Source organism: Monopterus albus, unplaced genomic scaffold, assembly GCF_001952655.1.
Source record: "Monopterus albus unplaced genomic scaffold, M_albus_1.0 scaffold362.1, whole genome shotgun sequence".
NCBI lineage: Eukaryota > Metazoa > Chordata > Actinopteri > Synbranchiformes > Synbranchidae > Monopterus > Monopterus albus.
In genome coordinates, this window is record NW_018128242.1 from 317541 (window position 1) to 332182 (window position 14642).

The following is a 14642-nucleotide window of genomic DNA, read 5'->3' on the forward strand; positions in this document are numbered from 1 at the left end:
CGCTTATCCTGAACAGGGTCGGGGGGGGCCTGGAGCCAATCCCAGCTGACACTGGGCAAGAGGCGGGGTCCATCCTGGACAGGTCACCAGTCTGTCACAGGGCTGACATGTAGACAAACAACCACACACACTCACTCCTGCGGAGGAGTGTAGAGTCGCCAGTCAACCTAAGCTGCATGTCTTTAACTGTAGGAGGAAGCCAGAGTACCCGGAGAGAAGCCACGCAGGCACAGGGAGAACATGCAGACTCCACACAGAAAGGCCCCGGGTTTGAACCCAAAACCTTCTTGCTGTGAGGAGACAGCACTAACCACTGCCCCACCATTCTGCCCATTGAGCACTTTCTTTCATGAAAATTCCTCTGGAAGACAAAATAAACCCAACACAACTTGGTGGACTAACTTAAAAAAAATGACTCCTTGAACTTTGTGTCTAATTTTCAGACTACATGGTTCTTCACAGGAAACTTTCAAGAAACTATTGGGAAACCTGTAAAATAAAGTGTTCTCACATGTTTGGTGAAGCATATCATCGCCACAGATACAGGCCGTGTCAATCAAAAATCTCCTGTGTGTCTATTAACTAGATCTATAATCACTGCCCTGTTCCACACAGAGCTGCAGTGGATCCATGGTTTACTAGTCTACTTGACAGTATACAGTGAAAATGTAAATAGTTTTCATGGTACTTCTGACTTTGTTCAGCTTGACAAAGACACTGCAACCAGACGAAGCAGCCAGGTGCAGCCTGCCCACCGGACAGCTGTTTCTGAGGTCGGGCTGATTGAATTCAACTCAGCTGAGGTCTCAGATCTGGTCTTGAATCTGGGCTAAGCTTCACTGCAGCGACTGGCAGACATGGGGCTGGACATTATTCTAAAGCATATGATCTCATTTCAAGGCCAAAACCTCTACTTTCTTATCAGAGACACATGATTTTGTTAAGAACAACAACAGACATTAGCCAGTAGTATTTTCCGATATCAGATAAGTGGTAGTGTAAATGTTAAGAGAAAGAAGAAGAAGAACTCTGACAGCAGCTACGTTTGTTTGTCTTTTGGAGTCGCACATTACAAGAAGCTCTGCAGCTGAACCTCCACAATGGCACCCGAGCAGGTGTCGTCCCCTTTGACAGTTTTCCACATAATGGTCATGGATGCACAAGTGAGCCTCTCCCTCGATCTCAGGTCCAGACCTCCATGGGCACCATAGCCTCCTTGGAGCCAATGGGAGGGAGCAGGTTCTGCTCACAGAGGAAGAGAAGAGGAAACTGGACCAGGAAGCCACGGACCCTCTCCAGCTCCTCACGGGCACGGGCTGGGTCTTCTTTGTCCAGGCCCGGCTTGGCCAGGTATCCCTCCAGATCCAGGATGCTGTGGACATCGCTGGATGGCAGACAGCGGAAAACCTGCAGGGGGAAGAGTGACACTGGAAAATCCATTCTGAACTGGGTTCAAACTGATATGAACCAGGAATTGGTCAAGAAAACAGGTTTTCAGATACAGATTCCTGGAAATACCTTTTCAGCAGCTGCCACCTAAACACGTGCATTAGTGCGTTTGCCCAGACTTTACTCTGTACGTCAGCACAGTGAGCCAAAGGTCTGGTTAAGCTTTAGTGAAAAACTGAAACTTGTACAGCAATGAGGAGTGTCATAGTAAGTGTCTATAATTGTTCAAGACAGAACATTTTTATATTTTTATACATTTTTTCACAATTAAAAATGTTTAATTATTTGTAATTTAAGACTGTTGATGTCTGAAGCAGATTTATGAATGGGAATAATCTAAATGTGTGGGTTTCACACACACTTGTCACTGATACAGCAAATGGATTGAAGTAAAATAAAACTTTATCCTGGGCTAAGTCACCTTCTGGTAGATGGTGGCGTTACGAGCACAGGTGGCCATCCAGACCTCCTTGTAGAACTGGTCACTGATGGGATCAGACACGTCGATAGAGGGATCTTTATAGCTGCCCAGAACTATTCTGAGAGGAAAACAAAAAGCAGGAGGGAGGTCAAAGACAAAGCACTCTTGTCAGAAGACTTTTTATGCCATTAATGATTTCACAACCCCTCAAATCGATCCTACGACCCACTGGAGGGATCCACACTGTGATTTCATTAGATTTGACCCTCTGGTCAAGGATGGACAGGACTACTATTATAAATATAGCACTTCTTAGTACAGAGGCACAGGGACAAAGTAACCCGTGACTTCTCAGGACCCTGAGCCTGTGGCTCTGTAAGAAGTGATATATTTATAATTTGAAAGTCATAGAGCTCAGTTAAAAAGCAAACAGGCACAAAACAACCACAAAGACACAAAGAATGGCCATAAAGAGAGAATGACAAAAAGACCAAAGACACACTCACACAAAACAACATGACTGTGTCTGTCTGGTCGTCCTGTGTCTATGGCCTTTGATATTATAAACTGCAGTATTCAAAGATATGATGATTTGTGAAATGACTTAGTTCACATTAATGAAATCCCATTGACATTTAAGCTCCACTGTTTTGCCGAACTTTAAAGTTCAAATCTTGACTGCGATTTAAATTTGTGCTCATACAATAAAAGGCAACCTGACTAAAATGACCTATAAACAAAAGCATCACTGATGCATGATGATAAATAATATGGTCACAGTCATCGATAGTCTCCCTGCTAATCTTCTCCTCTTTCATGTTTAGTGACTTTGGACTGCATTTCACACCAGTCAAGAGTAAAGAAAAGCCCCAGATCAGATCAAGGCATTTCAGTACTTGAAGCACTCGAGGCGGAGCTGCAGAGCGAACTTTCCGGCTTGGTATGGCTGCTCATCCATCACCGAGGCCACCGTCTCTGAGTCCTCCACGATGACGGCCACCTCACTGTCCCTCTTTCCTAGCATACTCCGGTCATTGATATTGGCAGAGCCTTCAGTTTAACACAGGAACAACACTGGCATCAGATCATAGAGTCCACCAACAGATGGCGACACAACACCTGGTTTCAGACTGAGTGTAAGTTTGTGCTTCACAGACTGATGTCTAAAAACACAGGTAATTATCTTCTGCAGAATGTTTGTTCATTAAGTTAAAGCCTCATTGCCTTCATGTGAAACTCATATGTAAAATTAATGTTTTTTAAAAATCACTTAAAGGTGCACTAAGATTTTTCAAAGCAAGAAAGTGAGACGCTACCATCAGAAACCTGCCATAGTGTCAGAATTTACAACAGTAACAATTATAACTGTGCAATTTAAAAAAATACTCTATGTTGTTTAGTTGGTGTAGGCGGCTGCTCCAAACCTGGGGTCTCGACATTTTTAATGAAACAAAGATAAACCAGATCATTTGGTTGCTTGTGAAATACTGACTCTCTTTCTAGGCCAAGAAAAGCATCTTAGATCAAACAATCTGAGGAGCAAAAATTCATTTTTAGTTGAACTTCTCACAGCTTATAGACATGTAATAAGCAGACACTGGCTCATTTTAAAAGGGTCACGAGAGAAAAGGTTGGGAAATACTCATTCAAATTCTCTGTAGCCTCCATTCAGTTCACCAGTGACCAGCACCTTTAAAGAGGTGAACACACCACCTGAGTGCTGCTGGTGGTGGTGGTGATCATCAGCACTGTCCATACAGAAGGCATTGTGGATTTTAGCATGTGTGGCTACAGAGAAAGCTGAATCACTAAACCTCACCACAACTCACTCAAGGCCTCTCAACTCACTTATTTTATTTATTTATCGTTGTGATTTCACATCTATGCCCTCTCAGATATGAAGGATGAAACCTACTCTCTGCAGCTCTTGTTCAGTCTACTGACAGGGAAATATTTCATTACATCTTTTAAACATCTCAGCTCAACACCTGGAATGACAAGTGTCTCACACACCCAGGGTCAGGTAAGTGGCCACACACATGCACAGACATGCTCACCGATGATGACGGTGTTGTCGTCAGCGATGAGCATTTTGCTGTGGACGTAGATCAGCTCGGTGACCAGCTTCCCCTCTAGGTCAGCATGAGTCCTCAGGCCAGCTATGGAGATGTAGTTTACCCACTGGTCTCCCACTGGAAACCAGACAGATGCAGTTAGTCTTTAACGACAAATAAGCCTACTATGGGAAAAGATCAGTGCCAGCAGATGGTGTTTCATTTCAAGTTCCAGCTCATTTAATCACAAAATGCGACTAAATGTGGTCAGTGGCACATCATTTGAGACTCTGCCAGTGTTAGCACTGTGTTCATGCTGCCACTGCCTCTGACTTACTCTCTCTCTTGAGCTGGGAGACGATGGAACAGTCGCCTCTGTTTATGGTCCTGCAGGGATGGAGAGACAAAGGTAGATGAGCAGCAGTCCACACTGCTCACAACATAGGCCTTTGTGTGTCACTGTGTTTGCATGGGGAGGGTAGAGTGTTCATTCAGGAATGCAGCCTCGACAATAAATATCAGCCCAAGTGCGCACACACACACAGAGTTAACAGCTCTATGGATAAAGAGTAAAGGTGTGGCAATTATCTCTACTGTATGTGGCTCCTTCCTGGATATAACCCTCATCAAACAAACTCAAACATCAGTTGGGTCCATAGCAGTTTCCTTGTCACGTGGGTGCACGGACACATTTGCACACACACCTGTAGTTGAAGTGCAAAATGGCCTGGATGGCAGTGCCCCCTCCGGTGTTGATGTCTCCTTCAAAGCCTGGCAGCAGAGGCGTCACCACGTACACTCGGTACTTTTTACCCTCCCTAAAACACATAAAAACATAGACACACATTTGATATAATCACATGATTCATCTATAAAACATTTACCCAAAGGCTGGAGGAGGAGCTATTTACTCAAGGGTGTCCTCTTTGAATCAAGCCTTATGGTGTGTTGACATTACTGAGTGCACATTGTTGTGTATGTTGTTCAGGCTCTGTGCGACCGTGGTGCACAGCACAGAATCAGGGTGCACCCAAAAGTAAAGGATGTGAATAAAAAAAGTACAGTATTCCCTCTAAGCTTTAACTACAAGAAGTCAACTAGAAAGCAGGACATTATAGAAACCATCTTATACACTGAAGCTTGTAGAACAAAAGAGGTTAGTTTTGTGTTGGCTTGTGTTTTGTGCAGGATGTGTGTCCTCTGATAAGCTCGATATCCATAACAAACATCACACACAGTGACTGAACCTTTCATAGGAACTTATTCAAATAATTGTTCACAGAAGCCAAGTCAAACAGAAATTATGAAAAATCAGCCTATTAGTCACCTGACAGGCACACACAGAGTGTGTGTCTGTACACTGGGTGTGTGTTTCTTGGAAATGAATCAAGATACACCTGTACTTAAACACAGTGTGAAGTATTATGTGTGTCTGTGAGTTTTTCTTGTAAATCATTTCAAGGAAGACTGAGCACACAGCAGCCATTCACACGTGTGTGAAGTGTATTTGTTTAATTAAACACTTGATACAGTGCTCACTTATGTTTGTGTGCATTACCTGTGTGCTCTGATGATGCGCTCAGCGATAGCGTCGCCGATCTTGTTGAAAACATATCTGTTGTCCGCACAGCTGATGAAGAACTGATTCTGAAAGAAGAGCAATCAAACATGAATGTCACATTTCAGTCATTCTTGCCTCAAGTCATAAATACACACCGAAATGACAACAGGTCTTTTATACGTCCATCAAAAACAGCTTTTTTAAAAACTAAAACTTCACAGTTGGTACAGTGCACAAGATGCTGCTTCCTGGTTTTTTCTTTGTTGTTGGTACGTCTGAACTAACACTGTGGTGACAGACTTTGGAATCTGATTTATTTATAGATGCAGAGGCGACTTAGTGGCATTTACAGGTTGGGTTTGATTTTGACATTATCATTAGTTATCCTTAAATCAAGGATGCAGAAGCTGTGTGTGATGAGCATGTCAGAGTGAAGCCTTTGTCAAGCACGTTCCCATTAGAAACTTGGTTACCTGTACATGGCCAAGAAACTCTCTCTGCAGTAGAAATCTAGCGGGATATCAGACTTCACTAAACACCCGACCCCAGACACAGAAATAAAACATGTGCAAGAAACCAGATCAGTGCTGAAAGCCAACAGTAATCCGGGAACAGGTGCATGTTACTTGAAGAAAAGAAAAAAAAAAAATTTGAAACAGGTAGAACTGGCCCGGCTTTGCACACTCCCAGTCTCCATGACGTCCCCAGTGGTTCTGAGAAAGACTAAGTCACAACAGCTCCTTTCTAAAAAGCTGAGTGAAGATCAGTGCAGCATGAGGAACGGGGAGAGACTTCTAGTTTCACCATCTGTGTTGTTGCTGTGGTTACTTTTAATAAAGCTTTTGAACCAAACCTGTGGTTGAGGTGACCTGGTATACAATGTACTGTATGACACCTGTCAGCCAATAAGAAAAGCCTGTGGTCACCACAGGTGGTGTACTGCAGACCTCTATGTAGATGTAGTGTTGGCTGTTCTTGATGACGTGGACATAGGCGCTGTGGATGGACTCTTCATGATATTTGATGCCGGCGGACCAGTCAGAGGCTGAGCGCAGGACCTGATGGGAGGGAGACATGGGCCAGCATTAGGGAGAGACGACATCCTCTTTAGTGTCACTACAGAGCTTCAGCATGCACGATGTCTGAACTTCATAAACAGGGTCTTATGTCAGCGTGTCCTTTTATTTGTACTCCTTTTAGTCCAATTCAGCATCTCCTAAAGTTCATACTCCATGAACTTCAATCAAGCATCAACATTTTGCTAGTGTTATCTGAGCTTTAATAGCTTGCCTTTCTGGAACCATTCAAGATCCTTCTCTACAATTAGTTTTGATTTCCTCCACATCCTTTGTGCACTGGACTGTGGAACAGCAGTGTCCATCATTAGCACACACACAAATATCACTAAGACTTTGTTCCAGAGTGAGAAGATTAAAACACTTAGATTATAATAAAAAGGAACAGTCAGCGACTTTGACTGTGGAGCTGTGATCAGTTTCTAAGAGCAAAATTAGGTAAATAAAAACATGTTACAGTCATCCCTCATTTAGCAAACTGCCAGTGGTGGGAAACAGCACCAACCTGTACTCTGGTGGGGACGCAGTTGGGCACTTGGTACTGATACTCTCCAGCAGTAGTATGAGATTTGGGCAGCAGGTATGGGTGAGACTTGTACTTTGGCTTCACAAGCTGGTTCAGAAAAAGAGAAGAGTGTGTTTAGACCAGGCCTGAAGGTCATTGACTCTCTCCAATGCACTGTAAAAATGTGCGAGATTTTTTAAATTTATTGTTTCCTCCATTCACTAATTTTCTTTCTCTACTCTGTGTTCATGAAGGGATTCTGGGGAGCAGAAGTGCACCCTGGTATGTGCTCAGTGTAAACTGGGAGCCTGTGCTATGTGCTGCTATGCCGAGCATCTGAAGTAACCACAGGCTTCTTTTACTTTGTGGCTCTATTAAACTAGAGAAGGAGCCTAGTGGAGTAGATATCTGGGGGTTTGATTTCACTGCACATGTCTGAAAACTAATTGGAAGAGATCAGGAAATGAAGCAGCAGTGCCATCTTAGAGCACACAGTACTGTAATGATAAATTGGTACATCCTAGAGATGAGATTCACAGAGTCGTATGGAATAGTTTAAGAAATCTTTTCAGGGAGATGATGTGTGCTCCTAGAGAGGCCATGAATGAACAGGGAAGTGTCTAGGTGCCAGGATCAAACCCAATGGGACATTCTTCAGTCACTATGTTACTGTGCCAGATCAGCAACATGGTGACCTCTGACCTTGGTGAAGTTCCACCGCTGGATGAAGTGTCTGGCCACATCTCGTGCTGCCTTCCCATGAACCACTGAGGATATGTCATGCCAAGGCATTCTGGGAGTTGTGTGTCTGTCTATGAAATCTAAAACAGCAGAAAGAGGAGTGTGAGGAGGACGGAGACGTTCACCAGCAGCACAGACTGAATGGCTCAGCACTGTGCTCACCGTCAAAAGGCTTGTCCAGTTGAATCCAGTCCTTTTGCACAAAGTTGCAGTAGTCTTTTCCATGCCAGAACCGCGTCTCTCCAGACAATTCTTCAACCTCCATGTGTAGGCTGTGGGCCGAGTCACTTATCTGTACTGAAACATGCACACACAACCAAGTTATTTAATTTCACAGTCACAACAAACTTTCCACAACTGCAGGAACATCTTCAGGAATGCTTTTGGAAGCAGGGGCCATTTTTATGTCAGGACCAAGGCCTCAAAGTCCCTGCTGCTGAGGCAGGACTATTGCTTTCCACTGTTGGAACCAGGGGCGACACAGCAGTTAGCACCATTGCATTCGAGCCCAGGCTGACCCAGTACCTTTCTGCATAGGTTTTCTCCAGGTACTCCGGCTTCCTCCCACAGTCCAAAGACACACAGCTTAGGTCGACCGGCGACTCTAAACTGCCCATAGGTGTGAGCATGAGTGTGTGTAGTGTTTGTCTACATGTCAGCCCTGTGACAGACTGGTGATCTGTCCAGGGTGGACCCTGCCTCTCGCCCAGTGTCAGCTGGGATTGGCTCCAGCCCCATCTATACCCCTATAAGCAGTATAAATAATAGATGGAGGGAACCTAACCAGCAGTATACCCCATACTTCACCCAGCATAACCCCCAGGGGTTCAGATGGACCGTCCTACCTTGTTTTTCCCAATGTATTGTCATCAAGTTCTACAAAAACAGTTTGACTTCAAATGTTAACAGTCCACAAAAACAGCAACCTTTCAAATAAAGAAAGACTGAGAAAAGCAGCAAATCCTCACATTTGTGAAGCTGCAGATATTTGATTTTTCCACAAATAATAGAAGACAAATCAACACAGACCGACAGCTCCTCCAGCAGCCTCCACACTTCTCTGAGCAGAAATAGGAGCTTTGGGACGTCCTTCATCACTGGGGAGTGGAATGACTCCTGGGTCAAGCGAGGGTTGAGGAATGATAAAATATGAGAACTGGGATCCGCCTTTCTAGCTGACCTTGATAAATTGTAAGTCCTGGTCTTGCTCTCACTTCTCTATGAAACGTGAGCAACACTCAGGAAAACAAACAAACCTATAATTGACTGCTGGTGACTGTTCACACCGAACTGAAGTGTGTGCGACTCACTCTCTTCCGTGTCCAGGTCACTGTCACTGTCGGCCTGGGCCAGCCCGTGTTTCTGCAGGTGCTTCCTGATGCTGAACCTGCTCCTCTTCCACTTCCCCGTGCTTCTCAGCCGGGGCTGCTCCACTGAGTCCGTCACTGTAGAAAAGCCCCTCCCATTGCTCTGGAAAACATCACTGCTGCCGTCGGCTGGCGCGGCCATACTGGTAGCGGCGGCGCTGGCCTAGGAATGATTCAAAGCAACAAATGGTACCAGCAAGTCCATTTACTGTATACTGTAGGTACATGAAGTCAGAGTAAACACTGTGCAAAAACACTATAACAAGAGAAGGAACCCAGACAGAAAACACAGCTGTGTATCCATACAAGTCATATTTCTAAAAAGAAACTCAATAAGTAAAAAACTTGTAATAAAAAAATTTAATCATCATTCCACTGGGTTTTAATCATCATTTAAACTGAAAGTCTGTTTTAAGTATTGTGAGAACGTGTTTTTTCAATGGGTCAAGTCAAAGGATTTTTCTAGATATTCAATGACACATATACATACTGTACATATACAGTGGTGTGAAAAAGTGTTTGCCCCCTTACTGATTTCTTATCTTTTTGCATGTTTGTCACACTGTAATGTTTCAGATCGTCAAACAAATTTATATATTAGTCAAAGATAACACAAGTAAACACATCATGCAGTTTTTAAATGAAGGTTTTTATTATTAAGGGAAAACAAAATCCAAAACTATATAGCCCTGTGTGAACAAGTGTTGGCCCCCCTGTCAGAACACTGGTTTATCGCCCCTGAGTTCAATTTCTCTAGCCACACCCAGGCCTGATTACTGCCACACCTGTTCGCAATCAAGAAATCACTTAAATAGGACCTGCCTGACAAAGTGAAGTAGACCAAAAGATCCTCAAAAGCTAGACATCATGCCGAGATCCAAAGAAATTCAAAAACAAATGAGAAAGACAATAATGGAGCTCTATCAGTCCGGAAAAGGTTATAAAGCCATTTCTAAAGCTTGGGGACTGCAGCGAACCACAGTGAGAGCCATTATCCACAAATGGCGAAAACATGGAACAGTGGAGAACCTTCCCAGGAGTGGCCGGCCGACCAAAATTACCCCAAGAGCGCAGCGACAACTCATCCAAGAGGTCACAAAAGACCCCACAACAACATCCAAAGAACTGCAGGCCTCACTTGCCTCAGTTAAGGTGAGTGTTCATGACTCCACCATAAGAAAGAGACTGGGCAAAAATGGTTTGCATGGCAGAGTTCCAAGACGAAAACCACTGCTGAGCAAAAAGAACATAAAGGCTCGTCTCAGTTTTGCCAGAAAACATCTTGATGATCCCCAAGACTTTTGGGATAATACTCTGTGGACAGACGAGACAAAAGTTGAACTTTTTGGAAGGTGTGTGTCCCATTATGTGTGGCGTAAAAGTAACACCGCATTTCAGAAAAAGAACATCATACCAACAGTAAAATATGGTGGTGGTAGTGTGATGGTCTGGGGCTGTTTTGCTGCTTCAGGCCCTGGAAGACTTGCTGTGATAAATGGAACCATGAATTCTGCTGTGTACCAAAATATCCTGAAGGAGAATGTCCGGCCATCCGTTTGTGACCTCAAGCTGAAGCGAACTTGGGTTCTGCAGCAGGACAATGATCCAAAGCACACCAGCAAGTCCACTTCTGAATGGCTGAAGAAAAACAAAATGAAGACTTTGGAGTGGCCTAGTCAAAGTCCTGACCTGAATCCAATTGAGATGCTGTGGCATGACCTTAAAAAGGCAGTTCATGCCCGAAAACCCTCCAATGTGGCTGACTTACAACAATTCTGCAAAGATGAGTGGGCCAAAATTCCTCCACAGCGCTGTAAAAGACTCATGGCAAGTTATCGAAAACGCTTGATTGCAGTTGTTGCTGCTAAGGGTGGCCCAACCAGTTATTAGGTTTAGGGGGCAAACACTTATTCACACAGGGCTTTGTAGTTTTGGATTTTGTTTTCCCTTAATAATAAAAACCTTCATTTAAAAACTGCATGATGTGTTTACTTGTGTTATCTTTGACTAATATATAAATTTGTTTGACGATCTGAAACATTACAGTGTGACAAACATGCAAAAAGATAAGAAATCAGTAAGGGGGCAAACACTTTTTCACACCACTGTATACCACACCGTGTACATATACTGTACATACTACACTGATTTGACCCATTGAAAACAAGCACTTTCTGCACATTGTATGTGGTTGTAGACTTAATGTGGCTATGTTCACTAACCCCCAATGAAAGACATGTTAGTAAAAGTTTAAAACCAAAAGCTGAAATAGCAACAGAGGCAATAATACATCAAAAAACATGTCAAGGAAACTTTTTTGGCATATTTGAAGTATCTGATATTACTGTCCCTGCACTCCCCTGTAGGACCGATGCACTGTTCTTCTGACAGTGTTCAGTGGATACGTCTTCAATTGTTAAATCATTTTGGGAGGTTTATCACCATGTGTAAGGTGCTGAAATACATTCAACTAGGATCAAAATACAATTTATTGGCCAGTGTGCAGGTGTTACTGTTTTCACATCTCTTTCTTCCTAAAAGTTTAAATCATACACAGAAGACGGCGCTATAATGTTTTGGATGATCATTTATATCTCTATAAAGACGTAGAAGAAACCAAATTCACTTTTTAGACTTTACATGTTTTCAAAACCTTGAAAATTCCATTGAATGAAATCATACTGAAAACTCAAATGAGGAAATGTATGTTAGAGACAGACAGGAAGGTGGATGGAGAAGGTGTCCCTGCAGGTGTCACTAGGCAGGTGTGTGTGTGTGTGAGACCTGCTCTAACTGAGAAAGCGTCACACTCCCAATGTCCATCAGCCGGTGTTCCCCGTCGTCCCAGCGTCCGTACGCCAGGTCGATCCCGCCCACAAAGGCCACAGACTGGTCAATGACGACGACCTTCTCGTGGTGCGCCCACAGGTAGACGATGGAGGAGACGTGGTCTGGGTGACGTATCACCTGGAGAGCAAAAGCCGGAGACTCAGACAAGAAACATCCATATACAGGGGGTTTAATCGGTGAAGACACATGTCACACACACCTTGATGTTGGGGTGAAGACGCAGCAGCGTCCTCTTGCTGTAGCCTGAGTTGATGCCCAGAGCCAGCTCGACCTCCTTGTACAGCATGACAAAAACTCGCACTCCTTGTTGCTACGGAAACAACAACAACAACAACAACAACAACAACTCACTCCATACACAACAATAGCTTCATTCACAGGAATGCTCAGGCAACTTTTGGCACGGGTCACTGCATTATTGACAGGAAATGGCAAATTACAGAATCTCCACCATGTTGGACATCCATGCATTTACACATAAAGGTAAATGAGAGAATTAATGTCAGCCTGTTAGCCTAGCTTAGCTTGAAAACCAAAAAACACACCTGAAGCTTATCTTCATGAGCGGTAGCTACACATCGATGATACTGTTCAGGTTGTACGTGTGCATCTGACATAAAGAAGACAACTATGCAGCAAAAAGACAATACTGTTAAAGAGATAAAGTTACTGAGGTTTAAGTCTGAAGATTTTAGAGGTTGTAGAATACCCCTCCCCTGCTTCCAGAATATGTGCTAAGCTAGGCTTAGTCACTGAGGTTTGAACTGATGAGGAGGGTGGTAGCGCTCCAGCATTAACACACACATTCTTGTGCTCACCGCCTTGCGTTTCAGGATGCAGTCCAGACGCCAGCGGTTGCCTTCAACAACTGGCCTCTTCAGGAAGATCTCTGGACTCAGCCTGAGGGGAAAACCACATCGAGGTATCATACAGAGAGGGCAGACGTACACTAATGAGTGCTTAATATGTTTACTTTCTCATGTTTCCTTTCTATCCTTCTCTCTTCCTTAGTACTTTTTTAAATTGTTTTTCCTGCATTTTCCTCTTTCTTTCCCCATCTTTGTTTCATGCTTGAATTTTCCTCCATTTTTAAATCATTCCCTTAATTATTTCTTTTTTCTTTACTTCCCTTTTTCAAAAGATCTCAAAGCATCAACATACTCAAGCTTCCATCCAACATGAAATTTTAATTTGAATTTTTTTCCCCCCCAGATACCAGAAGGACCAGTGCTGTCAAAGCCTGCTGCCCCGTCCAGATGCCTTTCCCCTTATATCCCAACCTGAACCCCAACTTTATCCCAGAGGATGACACTACAGGACATACACTTTTAACAGGGGTCAAACATCTCAACAGGGGGAACAGACTTTAACACAGCACCAGTATACCTGGTAACTAGAGTTCAAAAGTTCATAGCTTCAATTTACAGCCAAGACGGACAGATGGCTGAGAAAATCCTGTAGCTTCTACCTGTGCAGCTGAAGCAGCCGGAGAGAAAAGTTCAGAAAAACAAACATTTCTCCGGGGAGCTCCAGGGTTTGAACGGCATTAGAACGGACACAAAGATTCCTCTTAATGCTGGACAGGTGATAGATAGTTTGCACAGTTTGATGCACTGGAATCTGACATGTCCCGTGTGGTGTCAGTTCCTACTCCAGTCAGAATGGTTGCTGCTCATGAGTTCTGGTGGTTACACAACCCAACGCAAAAGGTACCTGACAGTCAGTACTCAATGCTGTGAGAGCAAGAACAGGGAGACAGCGGAGCTGAGTATTTTTTTGTTATGCTTTACTGTATATACAGTAAATCATTAACCAACACACACTCCTTGTCTCCAATACTGATATGTGTGTCTTTGTGGGTTTGTCTTTATATATTTGTGCAAACCAACCCCTGATGGAACACCTTTTTTGTGTGGACATTTCTTCTTGTGTGGACCTTTTGGGTGGTCCACACAAGGAAAATGCTAGGATAGGCTCCTTTCATCATAAAGAATGATCTAAGTTTCAGAAGATGTCCACATACAGAGAGTAAAGTCAGAAAAATGTGTGCCAGCTTGTGCTCTAAAAGTATCATGCTCTGATTAAATACTGCTTAAGCTGAATTCATGCAATACTGCCTGTGTCTTTAAAAGGGCGCAGACAGGGCAGCTTAGAAGTGGGTGGGAATCAAGCAATATTTATAACACCTGGAGCTTGAGGCTCACCTTCAACTAATGTTGCATTAAATGCATGCCTCAACACTGCGGAGACTGCGGTAGCACCACATACAGTGGTGTGAAAAAGTGTTTGCCCCCTTACTGATTTCTTATCTTTTTGCATGTTTGTCACACTGTAATGTTTCAGATCGTCAAACAAATTTATATATTAGTCAAAGATAACACAAGTAAACACATCATGCAGTTTTTAAATGAAGGTTTTTATTATTAAGGGAAAACAAAATCCAAAACTACAAAACCCTGTGTGAATAAGTGTTTGCCCCCTAAACCTAATAACTGGTTGGGCCACCCTTAGCAGCAACAACTGCAATCAAGCGTTTTCGATAACTTGCCATGAGTCTGCCACAGCGCTGTGGAGGAATTTTGGCCCACTCATCTTGGCAGAATGGTTGTAAGTCAGCC

General features: G+C 43.5%; 1 protein-coding gene across 1 annotated transcript in view; it reads right to left on the minus strand.

Annotated features, from left to right (window-relative positions):
* Positions 1-245: 245 nt before the first annotated feature.
* Positions 246-14642, minus strand: part of pld1b (phospholipase D1b) — a 44206-nt gene continuing 29809 nt past the window's right edge. Inside the window, 15 exon segments of the mRNA XM_020585370.1 lie at positions 246-1407; positions 1871-1988; positions 2767-2920; positions 3928-4062; positions 4262-4311; positions 4629-4742; positions 5483-5571; positions 6433-6543; positions 7067-7174; positions 7769-7887; positions 7970-8104; positions 9118-9337; positions 11959-12141; positions 12224-12334; positions 12843-12924. Of these exon segments, the coding sequence (XP_020441026.1) occupies positions 1183-1407; positions 1871-1988; positions 2767-2920; positions 3928-4062; positions 4262-4311; positions 4629-4742; positions 5483-5571; positions 6433-6543; positions 7067-7174; positions 7769-7887; positions 7970-8104; positions 9118-9337; positions 11959-12141; positions 12224-12334; positions 12843-12924 (1954 nt within the window). The 3' untranslated portion in view covers positions 246-1182.